The following is a 20,689-nucleotide window of genomic DNA, read 5'->3' as shown; positions in this document are numbered from 1 at the left end:
GGCGCCTGCTGCCTGCCTCCTTGCTCAGGGGCTGCTACAGTCCTTCCTTGGGTGGCTGCAGGGGATTTGCTTCTTCCCAGGGGCCAGTGCCTCGTACTGCAACAAGCCGCCTTCCCTCTGTGCCTTTCTCTTTCTCTCTGGCTGGATGTAGGAGGAGGCTGCAGTGCAGAGATGCCTCAATGCACAGACTCACACACTCACTCACTCCCAGCAGCAGCGGCAGAGCCCAGCCTGACTACTCACTTCATCATGTATTCAGGAGGCATTATCCACTGTCGGGTTTTTGGGGAGGGAAGCAGTGGAAGGCAGAGGAGAGGGAGGGGGAAGGAGCTGTAGCAGAGCCATACGCCACCTCCCTGGGCAGTGCTGCTCTGCCTCACTGAGCCAGGGCTGGGGGAGGAATTAGGGCACTTCAGTGGCTGCAGGTCCCCCCTCCTGGCTGGCGCAGGCAGGATGGCCACCGCACGTCCCTCAATTAGCCTGTAGCAGAGCCCAAGGAACCAGGGAACCCCAGCTTTTATTTATTTATTTTTTTTTTTTTGGGGGGGGGGGACAGTGGAGCAGGCCCTGCTCCAGTATGGGACTGATGTGTCTCCAAGGGACCCCGTGAGGCCTCGGGGCCAGGGCAATCCCCTGCCCCCAAGGAAGCCCCCAGCCCCTGCCAGGCTCAAGGCCGGCAGTCAGAAAGAGTGGGGAGCTCCTGCAAGATGCTGGGGCAGGGCAGTGCCAGCCACTCCAAGGACCATCCTGCAGGCAGGACAGGCTGCACTGGGGGGGCAAGCCCTCCTGCCCCAACAGCAGGACTGGCCTGCAGCAGCCCTGGCTGTACCTAAAGCAATGCCATCATCTGGGTGCACCACGGACAGACAGAGGGATGGCCAGACGGCCCGGGAGCAGGGCCAGGGGTCTGGCAAAGGCACTGCTGACACCTCTCTGACCTCAGCTGGGCTGCAGCAGCTATGCAGAGCAAGGAAAACTGCTCACAGATGGGAGCGAGCTCAGAACTGCACTCTTCCCAGTGGGACCTCCAAAGAGCCCTGGGGTTATGCCTCGTTTGGCAATACCTCAGCATGCAAAGCCTCAAGGGCTCCCTGCAGGCAGCCCCCTCTCTCAGAGCCACAAAGCTGCAGACATGGGGCTGGGGACTCAGCCAGGAGTTGACTCTGCAGAAGGGCTGGGAATAGGTTTATCCCACACCAGTCAGCTCTGCCCAGGTCCCTGCTGCCTCCAGCTGTGCCCCCTTCCCTCTCACCCCAAGCACCAGCAGGGCAGTGGGACTCAGGGGCACCTTCAGGATTGGTGCCACTGACAGGAACCCTGCTCTGACCCCTCAGATCATCTCACAGCCCCCCTACACCCTTCTCTCACCCACTTAATCCAGGAGGATATCAGAGCCAGAGCTGGCTGCAGCTCCCTGCATCTCCTCTGGAGCAGGCTGAGATCATGACAGCCCGCTGGCGTTAGTTACTTCTTGACGGCTGTAATTAATTGTTTACTTTCTCCTGGTACGGGGCCAGCTGCTCTGCAGCGCTGATGCTCCCAGGCCCTCACCTTGCAGGCCTTGGCTCTTTGCCCTGGAGGGCTCTGACCTCCTTCCATGAGCCCTGCCGGTAGCCCACAGCCCCTGCTGTGCCTGCTGGAGCCAAGACCCTGGGACCCTGCATCCCCAGAGTGCCGCGGGCTCTGGCAGTTCCGTGCTGGTGCTGGCAGTGCTGTGCTGCTGAGCTGCAGGAGGCTGCCCTGCTCCCCTTGCCTGGCTCTGAGTGCTCCTTCACCCCAGCATGTCTGCCCAGCAGGGTCTACTCCACCCTGAGCTCTGTGCACACCTGAGGGAGGAGCACAGGCCCAGCTCATTTGCAAACTGCTCTACAGCACAGGACCACACCCCCGGCAAAGTGGGAAGCACAGAGGCTGCCCCAGCCATGGGCAGAGCATGCTGCTTCAGCTCTCTCTCTCTCTGTCACCAGCCTCCACTTTGCCATCGCCACCCCTGCTCTCTGCCCAGGGCTGCCCAGCCAGGGTGTGGGGCTGCACCCACCCAGTGCCTCCCAGCCCAGACACAGCAGCTGCTTCCCCTTGCCTCTGCCACAGCCTTGTCCATCCGCCTTGAGGAGGAGCCAGTGATGGAGCAGGGGGCTGGCCTGGTCCCAAGAGACAGGACGAGCCCAGGGTGTGCAGCTTGCACAGCCCAGCGATGCAGGCGGGATGCAGAGGGCAGAGGTCCTCTCCCTCTGCTGCTCCCTGCTCAGGTGGGACCTGGTGGGCTGAGCAGAGCCCACCCACGAGCAGAGGCTGTGGCTGGACAGATGGGCAGCAGGCTGGGGGCTGCGCGGGGGCCACCCAGCCCCAGCAGGTGCCAAGCACCAAGACAGCGGTTTTGCGCAGGAGGCCTCGGAGTGTGGGCTCAGCGCAAGAGGGATTTTCCTGCTAAAGCAGATGGGGGAGGGGGGGCAAGCACGTGAAAGACCACTAATCCCCTAATCCCTGGATTATGGCTCCATTTCAGTTGAGATTTGCCAGGAGTGTGGGGGCTACACTATCCACTACATTAACTTAGCCTGTGCACAGGGTCCCACTGGCATGGGGCATGGCCTGGGGCTACATGGCACAGCAGAGGGAGGTCCCTGGCACCAAGGGGGCAGTACGGCAGCAGCTCTTGGTTGCTCCTGTGGACAGAATGGGGGTCAGAGCCAGGCGCAGGGGGTCTGACACCCCCCCCCCAACCCCAGCACAGCCCTGACCAAACCCTGCACAGGGCCTCAGCAACGGGCTCAGGGAGGAGATGAGAACCTGCCATGACCATGATGCCATGGGGCCCCAGCTCATTGTGCTCAGCCAGGGCCGCAGAGAGGCCTGGGATGGCCCAAACACAGCCCAAGGCAGTGCCCGGGGTGCCAGGGAAGGAGGCTGACAATCTGAGGCTGCTGCTGACAAGAGAGGCATGGCCAGAGGAGCGATGGGACAGAGAGAGGCAGGTGGCTTTCCCCAGGCACAGAGACTGGTGAACAGCTGCAAGTGGCCCCCAAGTTTGGGCACAAGCAGGATCCTGGCATCAGGCCAGGCATGGCATCCATGCCCCACTTACTGCAAGATGCATGGGAATCACGAGGGGAAGAAGCTGATACAACACTGCACAGGCCTCCTGCTAGACCATAAGCTGGCACGAGCATGGCTGGGCCCACAACCCAGCAATGCCTGTCCCCACTGCCCAGTCCCTCCCACAACAGACCCAGGACAGAGTCTGCTGAGCTGTGCTGAAGGCCCCTGAAGAGCCAGTGCGCACAGCACCCAGTAATGACGATGGCTAGAAATCACATCACAGTCCCACAGCAGCCTGCAGCCACAGCATTTGCACTGCTGCAACCCATAGCCACAGCCTCCTGCACCACCGCAAACTGCCCCGTGTCCGCTGCAGACCCCAGGCCCTCTGAGACGAGCCCAGCACGTCCCTGTTCCCAGACCCCCTGCACTGACCGCGCGGGGTGGCACCGAGGGAGGCTGTGACCGGGGAGCTGCCATGTGGGCACCGCACAGGGCCAGTCCCAGCCCCCCTGGAGGAGCATCCTTGAAGCAGCTCCCTGGGCAGGTGTCTCCGCAACCAGACTTGCAGACCTGCAACTTTGTCCTGTCACAAGCAGCAGTCAGCCCTCTCATGACTGAGACACGTGTTCGAGGCGCTCGGAAACCTTCTGACAGTGCAGACTCCGGACAACCTCACAGCAGCCTTCCTGGGAGGTGAGCGTTGCTGTGCTCTGGAGATGCCTTTCAGCACATTGCACTTTCCAGAGTTGCCTGCAGTGATCCCTGATCTCCGTGTGCAGTGTGCACAGCCCCACACCCTGCTCAGACTGGAAGCCCAGCTGTGCAGGGAGCAGGGCCCAGCCCCACACCAGGGTGCAGAGGCAGGGCTCAGCAGGGTGCTCTCCACAGCACTGTCGGCTCAAGGGCACAAGACCGGGCAGCCCTGGGAAGAAGGAAGAGCGGCTGGGACAGGAGAGGCCCAGAGAGGAACAAGGGGTGGGATGCAGGCTGAGGGCAGAGCCAGCCTGGGGTCCAGGGCAGGAGGCTCAGCAGGGTGTGTGGGGCTACCAGGAAGGGCAGCAATGCACACACGCAGCAAGGCGAGGTGCTGACACCACCACAGGCTCCATGCTGCTCTGTTCTGCCAGGTGCACAGGGATGACAGCCAGTTGACCTCAAATTTAATAAGAGGCTCTGCTGCGTGCCCCCCTCCTCACACCCTGCCACCACCAGGGAAGAGCTGCATGGCCCCTGCCTCACAGCTCATTAGAGGTGCTGGCTGGCCACTTCACAGCTCCACTGCCCGCAGCACTGGGTCTGCCACGGGCAGCCTCGGGCACCCAGCTCAGCCTGCAGCCCCCATCCTGCGAGCCTGGGGAGCAACTTGTGCCCAGGCCGGCACCCACGGCACCACAGCGAGACAGAGAGGATACCGTTCATGTCCAGGAATGCAGAGACAGCCTGCCATGGGCTCCAGACGGGACATGGTCCTGCCACCACCAGAGCAGAAATGGAGTCTGGAGGTGACACAAGTGCCAGCTGGGACCTGCCCTGCCACCAGCTCCTGGTGTGGGACAGAACATGGAGGGGGAGGGCAGGACAGTGTCCCAGGGGGCTGGGACCACAGCTACAGGGTCCCAAGGAGCTGGTGCCAGCTACCAGAGGGCCAAGAGCAGGAGGGCAGCAGTGGGGTAGAGCAGGAAGGCTGTGAGCTCCTGCATCGGCGAGAGCCCCCATGCAGCCCGCAGCTGGCGTGGTGGCCCTGGCTGCCCTGCCCAGATGTCTTGCCGGCAGTGGGGCTGAGCATGGCCGAGGCAGCTGCCCAGCGCAGCAGCAGCAGGCAGCCGGGCAGCACAGCACACGAGGCGGCCTGCCTGCGTGAGTGACCTCTTCCCGCGGGGCTGCGCTCCCCAGGCAGTGGAGCTGAGACACACTCTGGGAGCAACCCTGTGCTGTCTGCAGTGCAGGGTCCCCAGGGAACTCGGCTCCCTGACCGCCTGCCCCGGGAGAGCGCAGCTGAGCAAGGGTCAGAGGGCCAGCAGTGCCGCCGGCTGAGGAGCCAGCTGCACAGCCAGGCACTGCCTCGCCAGCTGCTCCATAACAGGTCTGCCCCAGGAGCACAGCTGACCAAAGCATGGGCCCGGGGGGTGTCTTGCATCCCTCACAGCCCCTGTCCCATGCCCTACACCCTGTGTGACAAGCCCAGGCCCAGGCACCCTGCCAGAGCACCCAGCGGTGCAGCATCAGCCCCGGCTGCCCAGCACTGCAGGCTGGTTGGATGGCACAGGAGAGTCCGGAGAAAGGTGCTGTACGTGGTAGGCTGGGGCTTTTGGCTGCTCCCAGTCCATGTCCCTGGGAGCAGTCCCACACCCCCATGCCTGCAGTCTGCTCATGACCAGCCTGTGCACAACACAGCCCCCCCCCTTTGCTTTTTTAATGACGTCTCCCAAAGACAGCAAGTCTCCCGTAAATCTGCTTTGCGCTGCCTCCAAGTGGGGGAGGCGAGGGAGGAGCCGTGGAGGCTCAGGGGGAAGTGGGCAGGGAAGGCCTGGCCCCTGCCTCCCCGCGTGGGGCTGCCCCTTGTGCACATCTGTGTCCATGCACTGCAACTGGTGCTCCAGGCACAGGGAGGGGCTGCGCGTAACCTGTACAAGCCAGGTCCTTGGGCTAGCATGGCACTGCTGGCAGCAAGGGTTGACAGCATCCCTGCATGCTTCACCAAGCCCACCACCACCAGGGCATCCCCCCACGCTGCCCCGGGCTCCTGGTTTGGACACCACATCGCCCCTTCCTTCAGCACAGCCCTGTGACACCCCTCCCACAACCCCATGGCTCCATGGGCACACGCCCCCATGGCCTGCGATCCAACACAGCCCCACGGTCTACAACCCCACAGCACACGACCCCATAGCCCCATGGCCTACAACCCCCAGCCCACGACCCCACAGTCTGCAGCCCTGGTGAGAGGGGCAGGCCCTGCCACCCTGGGCACCGTGGTGGGGAGGTGCGGTGTGTGGCAGACACAGGCAGGCCGCGTGGCCGCTGTGCGCCCCAGGGCCGGGCTGTGCCCGACCCCCGTCCCCGTCACCTGCTGGCGCAGGCTCGGTGACTGGCTCCGCCGTCCCAGGAGCATCAAGGAGCAGTGAGCAGGAGATGACACCGGCCCGGTTTCCATGGTGATGAGAAAGGCTCCTTAACCAGTTGGTTGCCATGGCGATTGCCATGGAGCCCGGCTGTCTCAGGACATGGTGGTGAAGGCCTGTGCTCTGTTCAGGATGACCGATGCACACCTGAGCCCGGTGCCTGACCCACACGGCCCACTGACCCCACTTGGCCCCACGGGCCCCTCCGCAGCCACCAACATCTGGGTGGCCTGGCCCAGCCCCACGGCCGGTGACGCCTGGGGGGGATCCAGCCTCACAGACACTGATGCCTGAGCGGCCTCTCCCAACCCCACAGCCAGTGCCCCGGTGTCCTGGTCCAGCCCCATGGCCAAAGTCCAGGGGGGCCCAGACTCATGGCCAACAACACCTCGGGTGGCCGGCCCAGCCCCACAGCCAGTGTCCCTGAGGGGGTCGTCAGCACCACGACCAGCGACACCTCGTGGCCCAGCCCCACGGCCAGTGTCCTGGGGGTCCCAGTCAGCACCATGGACAGCGATGCACCTGGGGGTCCAGACCCACGGCCAGTGATGCCTGCACCCAGCCCCACTGCCAGCAATGCCAGCAGCCCAGCCCCATGTCCAGCAACAACTAGGGGCCCAGCCCCATGGCAAGCATCCCAGAGGGCCACAGCCCCATGGCCACCAATGCCTGGGAGTCCAGCCTCACGACATGCGTCTCAGGGGGCCTAGCCCCAAGAACAGCAATGCTTGGGGGGCCCAGCCCCATATCCCAGGTCCTGGGGGAGGCCCAGCCCCATGCCTCGGGCCCCAGGAGGCCCCGCCTTGGGGCATAGACACCCCCGTCTCAGGCCCTGATGTAATGCGGGAGCCAAGCGTGCCGGCCAGTCTCCACTAAGCGGAGTCTGGGGTTGCCACAGCAACCAGGTCCGTGCTGGAGCGAGGCAGCGCCTGCAATCTAGTTCACAGGTTTATTTTAAGAATCACTTTGAATATCTGAGTCTCCCCCAGCCTCCCCAAGGGAGAGGAGGAGGGGAGGCGAGGGGAGGGGGCGACGCAGCAACGCCCCAGGATGAACCTGCCCCAGCTCCTTCACTGGGCAGGGTGAAGGGGGCAATTGGCTGTGAGCAGCACTGGGCAGGTGCTCGGGCTGTGGTACATCCCTGGCCTCTGCATGGCCCACTCGGGGCCAGGCCACCCCCACAGCACCTGTCCTCGGCCTCTGCATGCCCTGCTTGGGGCACACCAGCCATCATGTCCCCGGCCTCTGCTCCCCCCCCACACACACACTCAGGGCAGCACTGGCCATCACGTCCCCAGCCTCTGCACACCCCACTCAGAACAGTTCTGTCTTGCTGGTGCCAGGGCAGGCTGGTGGCCTGCACTGGTGACATTGTGGGATCCCAGGTCAGCCAGATGTGAGAGCAGGGGGGACAGGCTGGAGTGGGGCACAGGGACACCCCTTTGTCCTGTGGAAGTGGGCAGCAGCAGCGGGATGGCTGGTGCAAAGGATGGAGTTGTTGGGGGGGCAGCGAGCCAGGGCATCACCAGGGGGCAAGGGGACAGTGCTGTACGTAGTGCCCACTGGGGGCATGGGAAAGGCTGTCCCCACTGCATCATCTTTGTGGAGCAGACACCAAATGCAGGGTCTCAGCCAAAGGTGGCCTGCAGGAACAGTCTGTTCCTGCAAATGAGCAGACCTAGAGCTGCAGCAAACCCAGTGATGAAGCAGGCCAGTGCTGGCACGGATGGGGCAACAGAGACAGCTAGGCAATGGAGCTGACTGGGTGACAGAGTGGAGGTGGCACTGGAATGGACTGCGTGATGGAGCAGAGGAGGTGACAGAGAGGACTGGTGACGGAGCAGAGCCGACACTGGAGCAGACCAGGTGACAGAACAGACCTGGCACTGGAATGCGCTGGATGACAGAGCGGATCCAGCACCGGGTGGAATGCACCGCGTGTTGGAGCAGAACAAGCAGTGGAACGGACCAGGTGACAGAATGGACCAGGTGACAGAGTGGACCCGGCCCTGGAGTCAGCCAGGTGACGGAGCAGAGCTGGCACTGGAATGGCCCAGGTGACAGAGCAGACCGGGTGATAGAGCAGACCCTGCACTGGAACGGTCCGGGCGGCGGAGCGGCCCCGGCCCCGGGACGCGCCGGGCGGCGGAGCGGAGCCGGCCCCGGGCTCCCCGGCTCCACCGCGCCGGGCCGGCAGCGGCCCCTGGCGGGGAAGGAGGGCGCCGCCGCGGGGCCGGAGCAGCCCCGCGGACACCCCAGAGCCCCCACGGACACCCCGAGCCCCACGGACACCCCACAGCGCCTCCCAGACCCACAGACACCCCATATCCTCCCGGCCCACAGACACTCCATAGCTCCTGCATCACCCTACAGACACTCCATAGCTCTCGGCTGCCCCCACAGACCCTCCCACCTGGCCCCACAGACACCTCATAGCACCCGGCTGGCCCCACAGGCTCCCCGTCTCTGCCTCCTGCCTGGCGGGCACCGGGAGCACGCTCCCTATTAGCTCCAAATGGCGAATTCGGGCATCCTGGCTGCATGGGGCAGCCCGACAGCAGAGGCTGCGAGGGTCCAGCCTGGGGGGGCTTGGGTGCCCACCCCTGTTATGGCCAGCCAGGCCAGCAAGCAGTGCTCCCACAGCCGCTGGAGAGGGCTGGCAGCCTGGGGACCAGGTGGGTGCAAGCACGCGGCAAAGGGCCAGGGCCCAACGGCACTCTGCCCAGGAGCAGGCCTGCGGGCTGGGAGCCCTTGAGCACCGAGCCTGGGACGTTTTCTCCATCCCAGCTCGTCGAAGTGGCATGACTCTCCCTGCAGCATCGCCCCAGCCCCCTCCGCAGGGCCCAGCTGCCCTGGGGCCCAATCCTGCAGAGTGCCTGGCACCTGGGGCGCTGCTTGCAGCAACCAGCAACTGGTCTGTGCTGTGGCACCAGTGCCCAGCACTGCCTGCTCCGGGATGCACGCAGCCGGAGTGGGACGGCCCTGCGTGGCACCCAGTCACCGGCTCCTCTGGGACCAGCCCAGCTCTGTTCCAGTACCCCACAGACCCCACTGACTCCCACCACACAGGCACCCCCAACCACCTGCTACCCGGAAACTCCCTCCCAGCACCCACCCCAGAGATGTCCACGCTGCCCCATAACCTCCAAATCGACCTTCCCTGCCACTAACATGTGCCTGAGCCACCCAGGAAGCGAGTCTCACTGGCCCCTGCCCCTGGGGTCCTGGCACAGAGCCCCTGGGGCACATCCACCCCACCAAAACCCTGTCCTGCCTCCACACCCAGTGCTGCCCCACAGCCCCAGCACTTCCGCCTGTGCATCCTGGCAACCTTATCCAACAAAACCGGAGAGTTCAGTGTGATCTTTGCCAGCAAAGCCACTGGGCATGGGGACACAGCCAGACTTGCTGCCCAAATGCCACCATGATGGGTAACGGCATGGGCAGCGCAGGTGCACCGCCTGCCTGCTGCTGCCTCCCAGCGCCACCCCCTGCCACTGCAGCCTGGGCAACAGGACCAACCCCTAGCCCCAGTGCTGCGCCGGCCCAGACCACATCCCTCCGCTGGGGCCGTGCGCGAGCAGCCCCGGGTAGCACCCTGCCCATGTGGACCAGACCCATCTACCCAGCCCAACAGAGGTGCCAGGGAGCGAGGCCCCGCGGGGTCTGGGAACGAGGCCCCGCGAGATCCGAGCCTGGTCCTGCAGCGTGAGGAGGGGCCGCACCGCTGGGGCAGAGCAGGCCCCCCACAGCCCCTGCCAGCTCCAGCGCCCACTGCAGGGAGCTTTGGGGAGGCTTCGCTGCCCCGGGGTGCTCTGTGGCACCGCACAGCTGCTGGTGCCCAGCTCCAGCAGGGACCCTCCTCCCTGCGGCCACGGACCTGGACCCTCGTTCTCCCCCCAAGGACCTGCCCCAACATGGTCCCCATCACCTGTGCACCATTGCCAGCCCCGTACTGCCAAGCCGGGAAGGGCCAGGTGACACCTGCCCAGGGACCTGTTTTGCCCCTGGTGCTGTGCTGGCGGGACTGCTGTATTCCAGCCCCTACGAGGGTGTGCGGACCCCAGGAGCTCCCAGCCCCACAGCACACCCTCCCCTGTCCATCTGCCCCCCAAGGGAGGCTGCCAGCCAAAACCGCAGGGCCGCAGAGGCAACGCGGGCGTAAATCAGGGCAGCCTTCGGGCTCCCCTGCTCACTCACAGCCCAGTGCAGGGTGTGCACCCAGCCCAGGGCTTGCCGGTGCTGGCCCACGCTGGCGTGTCCATCGCACCCCTGCTCTGCGTGCGCCCCACCAGGGCCATGGCAGACCCTGCGGCGGGGACCCTGGCAGCTGCAGGGCCCTGGCCCGGGGCCACCTGCCGCCAGGGCCGGGCCGCTGGCTGTCCTCTGCGAGGGCGCAAGGTCACAGCTCGGCGCGCTCCGACGCCCCTGGAGGGACGGCGCCCAGCTGCGCCTCCCCTGCCGCGCGGCCCCTGAGCATCCCCACCCCTCGGGCTCTCACCTCGGCTCAGAAGTGCTCCCTGCCTGGCCCATCATGCTCCCCAGCGATTAGATTAGCCGCCAATCCAATAAACCCGTTCCCGGAGGGCTGGCCGCTCTGCCCTGGCTCCGGCTCAGCACAGGCTGTTCCGTTGCTGGGAGCAGCCTCCAGGCCAGGCCCATCCTCGCCGGGACGGTGCGGTGCAGGAGGGAGCCCCACGCAGAGCCCACCGCCGGCCCCACGGCCCCGGGCCCAGCCCCACGCGGCCCCGCCAGCAGCTGCACCACGGACAGGACCCCGGAGGGAGGAGCCCCAGGGCACACGGGTGCCGGGGCCCACTCACGGCGGACAGCCCAGCCCGAGCCCAGCGTCACCGTCCCCATCCGGCTGCGCGCCACCTCCCACCAGCGCCCTTTCCAAGGACACAAGGTCACCGCTTTGACCGGAGACGCAGCCGCCGTCAGTCGGGTTTCTGGGATCGATACGGGTCTGGTGACAGTGCGCAGCCCTGCCAGCGCGTCCCTTGGGCACAGCAATTGCCATCCCCTGGCCGCAGCGCCGGGGCCCGCCCTGGGCTGCCTGGAGGGACCTGGGTCCCCGATGCCGCGGGGGCTCGGCCGGACCCTGCCCTCTCCCCACCATCGCTCTGGCTCTGCCGCAGCCCCCGTCCCCCACCTGACACAGCCAGCGCTCCCCGAGGAGGGGCAGGGCCGGCGCGCGCAGCCCCCAGTGAGCCCACCAGCATCCTTCCCACGAGCCAGGCCGTGGCACCGAGCACTGGCTGCAGCCCACCGTGGCAGCCTGCAGTGGGGCCAGGGCAGTGGACACACGTGGCCGACCCCTGTCCCTGCCCTGGGCTGAGCATGCTGCACAACTGCCTTGGTCCTCGTCATGCAACTTCCTTGCACGTCGTGCAACTAGTGCAGGCAGGGGCTGAGCCGGGGGTCCCAGACATCCCGGGGAAGGCGCGGGTGCAGGGGACAGCCCCAGGGGAGACCCATGGGGCACCACTCCCCGGCCCCACAGCCCCTGGACCGCCCAGCTTTCTCAGACCCTCGGGGCCCTGCGGGACCAGAGCAGCTGGTCCTGGTGTCCTGCCCGGGAGATGCAACTCCTCCGGAGACGGCAGCTGCCTGGGGCAAGCAGTGGCTCCTGTTGCCTGGGCCGTTCCCCGCCACAGCGACCCAGATCCCAGATGCCGCCTTCGCAGAGACTTTTGCAGTTTCCTCTCGCAGCAACAACTTTTGCTCCAAACCGCCAGTGCCGCCACATCAGAGGAGCCACAGCCGAGCTGGGTGCTGGTGCCATGAGCCGCCCACAGGCCTTCGGGACGGCCCCGGAGCATGGCCAGCCTTGGAGACGCTGCCGAGCCGGGGGTCACCCAGCCAGCCCTGCCCCACAGCCCCAGCCCCACGGACCCAGCCCCACCAGCCATGCCACATGGACTCAGCCCCACGGACCCTGCCACACAAGTTCTGTCCCACCAGCCCTCCCCTGCTTGCCCTGCCCTGCTGGCCCTGCTGGCCCTGCCCCACAGCCCCAGCCCCATGGACCTTGCTTTGCTGGCCAGGCTCCACTGGCCTTGCCCCAGGGGCTCTGCCCCACAGACCCTGCCAAGCCAGTGCTGTCCAACAGACCCTGCCCCACCAGCACTGCCCCACAGCCCTGCCCCACGCATGCTGCCCCACAGACACTGCCTCACCAGCCATTCTCCACCAGCCCTTCTCCCGGCGCTGCCCCCGGCGCTGCTGCCCGGCGCTGCCCCCGGCGCTGCCCCCCAGCCCTGCCCCCCGGCGCTGCCCCCGGCGCTGCCCCCCGGCGCCGGCTCGGCCCCCCCGCGCCGCGCTCACCTCTGCCGTCGCGGCCGGGCAGGCGGGCGGCCGCCGCCCCCCGCGCCCCCCGCGCCGCCGGGCCCTCGCGGGGCAGCGCCGTGACCGTGAAGCGCTGGCTCATGGCCCCGCTGCCGCCGCCGCCGCCCGCTGCCGCCGCTCGCTGCCGCCGCTCGCTGCCGCCGCCCGCTGCCGCCGCTCGCTGCCGCCGGGCGCTGGCCGCGGTCCTAGCGCCCCCCGCTCCCGCCCCGCCCGCCGCTGGCGCCGCCCGGGGCGCCCGAGCCCGCCCGCCGCCGGGCGGGGAGCGGGGAGCGCGGCGGGGCGGTGGCGGCGCCCGGCCCCGGCCCCGGCCCACGCGGCTCCCGCAGCCCCACGCGGCTCCCGCGGCCCCGCGCGGGACGGGACGGGACGGGACGGGACGGGACGGGACGCGCCGCGCCGGGTTTTGCCCGCCGCCCTGCACCGAGCCGGCGGCTCTAATTATAGCTCTAATTATAGCCCCATCCTGCCGCGGCCCCTGCGGGCACACCAGGGCCGGCCGCAGCGCAGGGGCAGGGGCAGGGGCAGGGGCAGGGGCAGGGGCAGGGGCAGGGGCAGGGGCAGGGGCAGGGCTGCCCCGCCGCCCCCGGCCCAGCGCGGCCCCGGGCTCTGCCGGGCAGGGCTGTCCCGGCGCCTGACAACGGCCGGGGGGTGCTGCCGTTTGCGGGACAGCCACCGAGGGGGGGCGGCCGCCCTGGGGTCCCCTTGGGGCTGTGCACCTCGGGGGACGTGCCGTCACTGCGGCTGGACTGCAGGCGGGGGCTGCACAAGGTGCAAACAGGGCAAAGGTGGAGTTTGGGGAGTGGTGGGAGTTGTTGGGGTCATGTTGCATCCCAGGGCTCCGGGCAGCGCTGGGGCAGGCAGAGGAGTGGGAACTGCTGTCTGCACTGTGCAGCCAGGGAGGGCAGGTTGCAGAGCCCTGGTCAGGCAGCCCAGGCCTCGCGGGCGACGGCCACATCCCAGCACCCTGCTCTACATCATCCTTCATCTGCCCCTCGCCTGCAGCCTGGAGGGCAGCAGCCCCTCGGGGTCCCACCCAGACAACCTGTGCTTGCACAAACACTCCCGGTCTGTCCAGTGCCCCTCGCCCCAGTGCGTGCCAGCCCATCCCACGGCGCCTTCATGCTGCTGTGACCCACACGTGCATCCCAACGTGTGACAAACATGCACTTCTCTCACCTCCAGGGTCGCAGTGTGGTGGAGCAGGGAGGCACAGGGACAGAGGGGCTGGAGGACTGTGGCCGGGGGGGCCAGGGCTGCGGAGGCACTTGAGTGAGCACCGTGCACATGGGCTGAGGAGGCAGATGGGCAGGAAGGATGTTGGCATGTGGAGGGACACAGGGGCTGGGCGTGGATGCGGCAGGGGGGGAACCTGGCTGGTGACGGGGGCCATTAGGGACATGGGAGGGACGCCCTCCCCAGTGGGGTCTGGTGTCCCTTAGGGGATCCCAGAGCCCCCCAGAATGGGGATCATGAGGTCAGCCAGATTGCAGCCCCCTCCTCCCCACCGGGACCCCCTCCTCCCAGTGCCCTATCACCCATCCATGCTGGGACCCCCATCTGATGGGAGAGCGACACCCCAGGCCCAGCACCTTGGTGGGTCTGCAGGCACCCATGGCCCCAGCTGGCCGGCAGGAGCACACGCAGGCTGTGTCCAAAGGATTCTCTTTATTAAAAACGTGCAGATGGAGGTTGGCAGAGCAGGCAGTAGGCGAGAGCGATGCAGAGCCCCACATCCCTGCCCGTGCCAAGTCCCCGGGCGCCAGCTCCCAGCTGAGCCTGGCTGACCTGGCATTACTGGCTCCAGAAAAAGACGAAGTCATTACAGATCTCTGTGCGGTTTGCACCAGGCAAACGCCTCTGCGTGGCAGAGCCGTCACTCGCGGAGGGCTGCCCGGCTGCGGGCTGTGGCGAGAGTCCTGCTCCCCAGCCAGGGCTCCCAGGAGCCGGGGGGCGGCCGAGGAGCAGCCCCTGGGGTCCTCACCCCTTTCCACAGGGGAAACCGCAAGCCCCAAGCATGGCTGGGGCTGCCCCGCAGCTGGGAGGGTAAATGGGCTCCCCCCACGCTCCCAGGCCACAGGGGGATCGAACAGTGAGAACCAAGATCCTGGGAGGGGTTGGGAGCACTGGGCAGGGAGCGCCGTGCCGGCCCAGAGCCGGGCGGCCAGTCTGGTCCTTAGTGCTGGGGGCACTGCAGGATGTCGTACTTGACGTAGCCCACGCGGTCCACCTGGTAGCGCGGGGTCATTCTCCAGTAGAAGGTGCCCTGGCAGAAGTGGTACTTGTCTGGCGAGGAGGAAGGCAGAGGGAAGGTGTTAGCGGGAAGGAGGCCGGTGCAGGGACCTGCTCCCAGCCATGCCCATCGGAGTGTCTGCACATGGGGGGGACGATGGCCCCCCGCCCCGCATGGCAGTCGCTCCCTGCCGAGCGCCCTGCTCACCTTGGTACAGGAAGACATTGCGTGCATCCAAGGGGACGCCAGTGAACACATCCTCGGTGGCACGGGGGTAACCCTTATCCACCCTCTGGATCTTCACGTCCAGCCTGCAGGGAGAGCAGAGCAGTGCCGAGGGGCTGCCGTGAGTCGCCCTGCGCAGCCCCTGGCGGGCCGGGAGCCGGGGCACCTCCCGCAGCCGTGCACGGCCGTGCCGGCCCGCTCACCTCCAGTAGTTCTCCCCGCTGAAGAGCAGCACTTTGCCGCGTCCCCGCTGCAGGGCCCCCGAGATGCGACCGGCTTCCTTCCCGATGCCCAGCTTCTCGATCCCGCGGGGGCCCAGCATGCTCTTGCCAGAAAACACCCAGAAGTGCCGACCTGCAGCCAGGGGAGGGCACCGGTGTCAGCAGCCCCTCGGGGGGCTTTGCCCCCAGGACGAGCGCCGGGGCCTGGCACAGGGGGGCGTCCGAGGCGCTGGGGCAGGACGGGCTCCTGACACCTGCAGCGAGGTGCCAGTGGCACCAGGCTCCCGGCCACAGCTCCAGCCCTGGTGCCGCCGTGGCTGGCCGGGACCCGGAGAGAGGCAGGGGCAGAGCTCACCAGCAAAGAAGAAGACCCTCTTGGTGAGCATGTCCTGGAAGGCAGCATCGATGACAGCCGGGAGGCCAGGCCAGGTGTCTGCGACAGAGAAGGCGCCCTGGATGCCTGATTTCCAGAAGGACGAGCGGGTCCAGTATTTGCTGGCGGGGAAGGTCAGCTGTCCTGACAACCTCGATGTGGCAAAGCCCCGTGTCCCTCCCACACCCCTGGCAGAAAGGACCCTTGTCACCCCCAGCCTTTCAGTGCAGGAGGAGCCAGAGTTTGCTGCTCACCCGTTCTTGAAGAAATGCAGCTCCCCGTTGATCTCCGTGATGGCATCGAAGTTGTTCTCCACGCAGGCATCCCGGCTGGGGTCCACCGGGCTGGGCTCAGCCGTGGGCTCCAGCGTTCCCTCCTCCTCCTCCTCCGTGGTGGAGGTGCTGCCAGCCTCAGTGGGCATGGGCTGGGGCTCCTCAGTGGGCACAGGCGCAGTGGGCTTGGGGCCAGAGCCACGACCTGAGCAAACATCGGGAGGGGGTGAGGGTCTGTGGCAGCCTGAAGCTGCAGGACCCTGCCCCCAGCAGGGCGAGGGATGAGGAGGCTGGTCCGGCAGCGCCTGCAGCTCAAGATGCCATCATTAGGCATCTCCAGCCGGCACTGCCCCCCATTCCCAGAGGGATCAGCATCTCCAGGAGGCTGCAGGCAATGCCAGAGTCAGGGCTGCCTGCCTCGCACTGGCTGCAGCTGGGTGCTCACCGTAGAGGTACTGGATGCCCCTGACGTCGTCTGCGTGGAGCTGGAAGTCCTCCACGTAGCTGTACATGGGGTACATCAGGGCCTCGCGCACGCTGGAGTGGTCCAGCCCCAGTGAGTGGCCAAACTCGTGGGCAGCCACCAGGAAGATGCTGTAACCTGGAAGCAAGCACCAGCCTTAGGACCCAGTGGGACGGGACGCGCCAGCGCTGGGAACCGGCAACCTCCCTGCTGGGGCGCCAGCACGGAGGCATGGCATACGGGGAGCGGGGGGCACGGAGGCAGGTACCTCTGTCCGGGCAGAAGCCCCACTTCTTGTCGGTGTCGTAGTTGCTGGTGGTGGCACACCACAGCTTCCCGTCCTGCCGGCCCTCACTGGTGCACGTGCTGTACGACTGCCCCAGGAAGGTGAAGGGGAAGACGCAGGGGTCCCCTTGGGAGTTCCCGCCGATCACCGCCGTGTCTGCGGTGCAGGAGTCGCTGAGCCGCCTGGCCCTGGCACGCTGGACGGCCCCGGGGACGGACACCCCGGCACCCGCCGGCCAGCGCGCGGCCCAGCCCTCTCCCCCCTCGCACCTTGGTTGGGGCAGAAGCCGTATTTCTTGTCCTGGTCAAAGTTGGCCGTGGTGGCACACCAGCGGTAGCCGTCAGAGCGCCCGTCCGTGGTGCAGGCATCGTAGGAGGTGCCATCGAAGACGAAGGGGAAGACGCAGGGGGATCCGTCGCTGTTGCCGCCGTAGGTGTAGAGGACTGTGGGGCGAGAGGCAGGTGAGCAGGGCCCGGCCGCCCCGCAGGGCCCGGCGGAGCTGCCGGCCGCGGCTACTCACGCTCGCTGGGGCAGAAGCCATAGGTCTTGTCAGCGTCGTAGCTGGCCGTGGTGGCGCACCAGGGCAGCCCGTCCGAGCGCCCCTCCGTGATGCACCGCGAGTAGGAGCGGCCCTCGAAGACGAAGGGGAAGTGGCAGCTGGCCCCGTTGGCGTTCCCGTAGCGGGTCTTCACCACTGCGCGGAGAGGGGCGGCTCAGCGGGACGGGCGGGCGTCCCCAGCCGCGCCGCGGCCGCGCGGACCCGCCAGGCCCTGCCTTTACCTAAGCCGGTCCCCAGTGTCCAGAACTCGTCGTCATCGAAGTGGGCATCGCCCTGAATCCCCCTGCCTGGGGGAAAGGCGTGGGCCAGGAGCCCGTCCTTGCCGTCGAACGGGTACCCGTCGCCGTGTTCTGCAGAGACGAGCAGCGTCAGCCCCGGCGGACGCGCCCCACGCGCGCGCCGCAACGTGCACACGGACCCCCGGGCACAGGCGCCGTGCGGCACCTGCGCAGGCGGGCGCGTGCCAGCGTGCCACCCCGCCACGCACAGAGCGGAGGGACCCCGACACACACAGGCACCATGGGAGCCGGGGGTGCCAGGAATGCAGCCCCAGGGAGGCGCGGGGACGACGGCCTGGCGGAGGGGACGTCTCCAGCCCTGCCTCCCGCAGCAGCCGCGGGACATCACCTTGGGTGCCGAACATGATCATGATGTCTGCCTCGCCGCTGTATATCTGGGTGAAGGTGAGGGGGGTCACGTCACTCCACACTTTGAACGCTCGCATGAAGGCATCGTCTATCACGGCACGGTCGAGGTCGGGGGAGTAGTTCATCACCCTGCCGAGGCCAGGGAAGGATGGTGTCAGCGCCGCCGGGTCCTGGCCAGCGCGGCCTGACCCTGCTCCCGGCACGTGGTGGGGATGTGCTCTGGCCCCAGGAGAGCAGAGCAGCGCTGGCTCCGCCGGACAGAGCCACCGACCTCGGCCTGCCAGCCAGGCTCTGACACCTCCTGGCGCCGGAGCGCTGATCCCGCCAGCCGTGCCGGCTTGGCCCTCGCTGCACCGGGACCCAGCCAGGCCAGCAGCACCGTGGCACGGCCGCTGCTGTCCCGCCTGGGCTCTCACACCTGTCTCCATGCCCTGGGCAGCCGTGGCCCCACGGCACGTAGCTCCCGTCTCCCGGGGCAGAGACTCACCGGTATGTGAGGTCCTTGTGGTCCCATTTGAGGTTCCCCTCGAAGGTGAGGAATGGCCCCACGTCGGGGACGCCGCAGCGAGGGGCTCGCATGGCCTCCAGGGTGCTGGCGTCCAGCTCCCCCGTCTCCTGCAGACCCAGCTGCTTCTGCATCTTGCGCAGCGCTTTGGCCAGGGACACGTGCTTGCTGCTCGTCCTCGTCCTCGCCTCCACCTCCTCCTCCGTGGTGTAGCCGAACCGCAGCAGGTAGTTCTGGGGAGGAAAGGCAGCCGGAGGGGCTCAGCGAGGCGGCGCTGAGCACCCTCCCTGGTGCCCGGCCGTGGTCCGGGCACAGGGGGACGGCAGCCCCCGAGCTCGGCTGGCTGCAGCCCGCAGAGCGTCTCGGGCCGGGCTGCCCGGAGGGGTGGCCACGCTGCCCTCACCTCCGCCAGCTCCACGTCGGACAGGCCGCGGACCAGCTCCCCGGGGAAGGTGACGACAGCCCGCGGCTGGGCCTGGAGAGGGGCCGCGCGGCAGCAGAGGGCCAGCAGCCCCACAGCGAGCGGGGCCAGGAGGGCGAGCCCCATGGTGCGGTGCTGGTGCTGGCGGGAGGCTGTGTCCATGCCGGGTGCCTGCTGCTCCGCTCTGAGTGCCACCGAGCGCCGGGCTCCTATTTATACTGTGGCAGGGGAGTGAGTCACCCTCAGACCCCTCAGCCCAACGACTCACGCTCCCTTCCCACGGTGACGAAATGCAGACTCAGGCTCCTCTGTTTGCTGCTTTAACCGTTTCATCACCTTGTTTACTAAACACACTCCGTTCCAGCCGGCCGCCGCGAAGCACGAGGACGGATGCGTGGGAAGGGAGGACGGGCCAGCCCTGCTGCTGGAGCTGCGCTGGGGAGCAGGAGGGAGAGCCCGCAGGGCCCACGCCACTGTGCTTCCGCCACCGGGCAGACGTGCGTGGGCGCTGCACGGTCCAGCTGCACCGGGCACTGCACTGTGCAGCCACACCAGGCACTGCATGGTCCAGCTGCACTGGGCACTGCACGGTCCAGCTGCATGGCGCCTGGCAGGCTGCATGGGGCCAGCCAGTACCCTGCCGTCCCCAGAGCCCTGCTGTCCCCAGGCTCTGCCGCCCCCAGAGCCCTGCCATCCCCAAGGCCACGGTCAGAGCCAGGACAGCAGGGGTCTGCAGAGACTGCGGGGCTGGCTGGGTGCTCGGCCCCCGCAGCCACGTCCGTGTGCCTCTCGGCTGGCCGAGGCCATTGCGGCCGGGCCGGACCCCGGGGGCACCAGGGCTGAGCAGGCAGCGCCGGCAGGAGAGCCCCTGCCCGAGCTCCAGGATCTGCCGCCCGCCCGCCCGCCCGCCCGGGGCTGACGCCTCTTGCACGCAGGAGGCTGCGCAGCCTGGCCAGGGTTTGCCAAGAGCTCAGCCCCACGCCGGGATGCAGCGTCCGGCCCCACGTCCCCCACGGCAGCCCAGCGGGGCAGGGTGTCCCCAGCAAGGGGTCCCCACAGGTCCTTACCCTGCAGGTGCCTCAAAGCCCCCGTGCCAGCGACTGCCCGGCAGAGCCCCGGGAGCCCCTGGGGATGGGTCCCGTGCCCAGGGATGTTCCTGCTGCCACCCAGGATGCAGATGCACCCCATCTTCGCCGCCCGCCGGCCCTGCACCGCGCTGCTGACTCAGGTCCCACCCGGCACCTCCGGGGCTGCACAAACCTCGCCGTGGGACACTGTTATCCTGATTCTCCCAAAGTGCCGACGCTTGTGGGAACCGGAGCAGTGAAGGGGAAAGCAAACAGGGGCAAGGAGTGAGAGGAAAACAGATGGCAGAGGAGAGAAAGACATGACATCAGCGGGGGAGGACAGGAGCGTTGGAGCAACCCAGCGACAGCCGGGCCGGGGCCGGGCCCTGAGCCGGGCTCCTGTCCTGCAGCTCTCGCTAACCGGGGCTTGCCAGGCTTGCCAGCCCCTGGGGCCCTGCTGAGCCCCTGCAGCTGGCTCTGCGAGGATGATCTTTCCCGGCCGCCCCATCCCTGTTGGTGCCCCTGGTCCCTGCTCCCAGATGGCCCCAGGCTGCAGCCCTGCAGCCGCCCTCTCCACTCCACGCTACCCTGAGCTCTTGCTGAGCTGAGCAAACAGCTCCTGGGGATCCAGCACGACACGGGCAGAGAGTGCAGAGCGATGCTCCCTGCCGCGGTCCTCTGCCCATGCAGAGGAGCCCCGCGGCCCGAGAGAAGGCTCAGCCCGAGTGGAGCATCACCCACAGGGGATGCAGGTCCCCGTTTGCTGCGTGGGCTCGGCCCGGGCACAGCCGGACCTCGGCCCCGGCCAGGCTCGGCCAGGACGGGCTCTGCAGCAGTGCTGGACCACAGCTCCGGGCAGCCCTGGGGGACCTGCAGCCCCACACATAGCCCAGCCACGTGCAACG

The 20,689-nt window shown here is 67.6% G+C and overlaps 1 protein-coding gene across 1 annotated transcript; it reads right to left on the bottom strand.

The window, feature by feature from the left end:
* Positions 1-14,165: 14,165 nt before the first annotated feature.
* On the bottom strand, positions 14,166-18,884 carry MMP9 (matrix metallopeptidase 9). The gene is made up of 13 exons (XM_067307459.1): positions 18,700-18,884; positions 18,279-18,529; positions 17,772-17,920; positions 17,366-17,494; positions 17,106-17,279; positions 16,855-17,028; positions 16,568-16,741; positions 16,282-16,437; positions 15,819-16,041; positions 15,547-15,686; positions 15,174-15,324; positions 14,953-15,056; positions 14,166-14,798 (listed from the first exon to the last, which is right to left on the bottom strand). The coding sequence occupies exons 1-13, from the start codon at positions 18,877-18,879 to the stop codon at positions 14,689-14,691; spliced, it is 2,115 nt and encodes a 704-aa protein (XP_067163560.1). The 5' UTR covers positions 18,880-18,884; the 3' UTR covers positions 14,166-14,688.
* Between the last annotated feature and the right edge of the window lie 1,805 nt (positions 18,885-20,689).

Source organism: Apteryx mantelli, chromosome 18 (assembly GCF_036417845.1).
Source record: "Apteryx mantelli isolate bAptMan1 chromosome 18, bAptMan1.hap1, whole genome shotgun sequence".
NCBI lineage: Eukaryota > Metazoa > Chordata > Aves > Apterygiformes > Apterygidae > Apteryx > Apteryx mantelli.
This window is presented reverse-complemented; position numbering and strand designations above follow the sequence as displayed.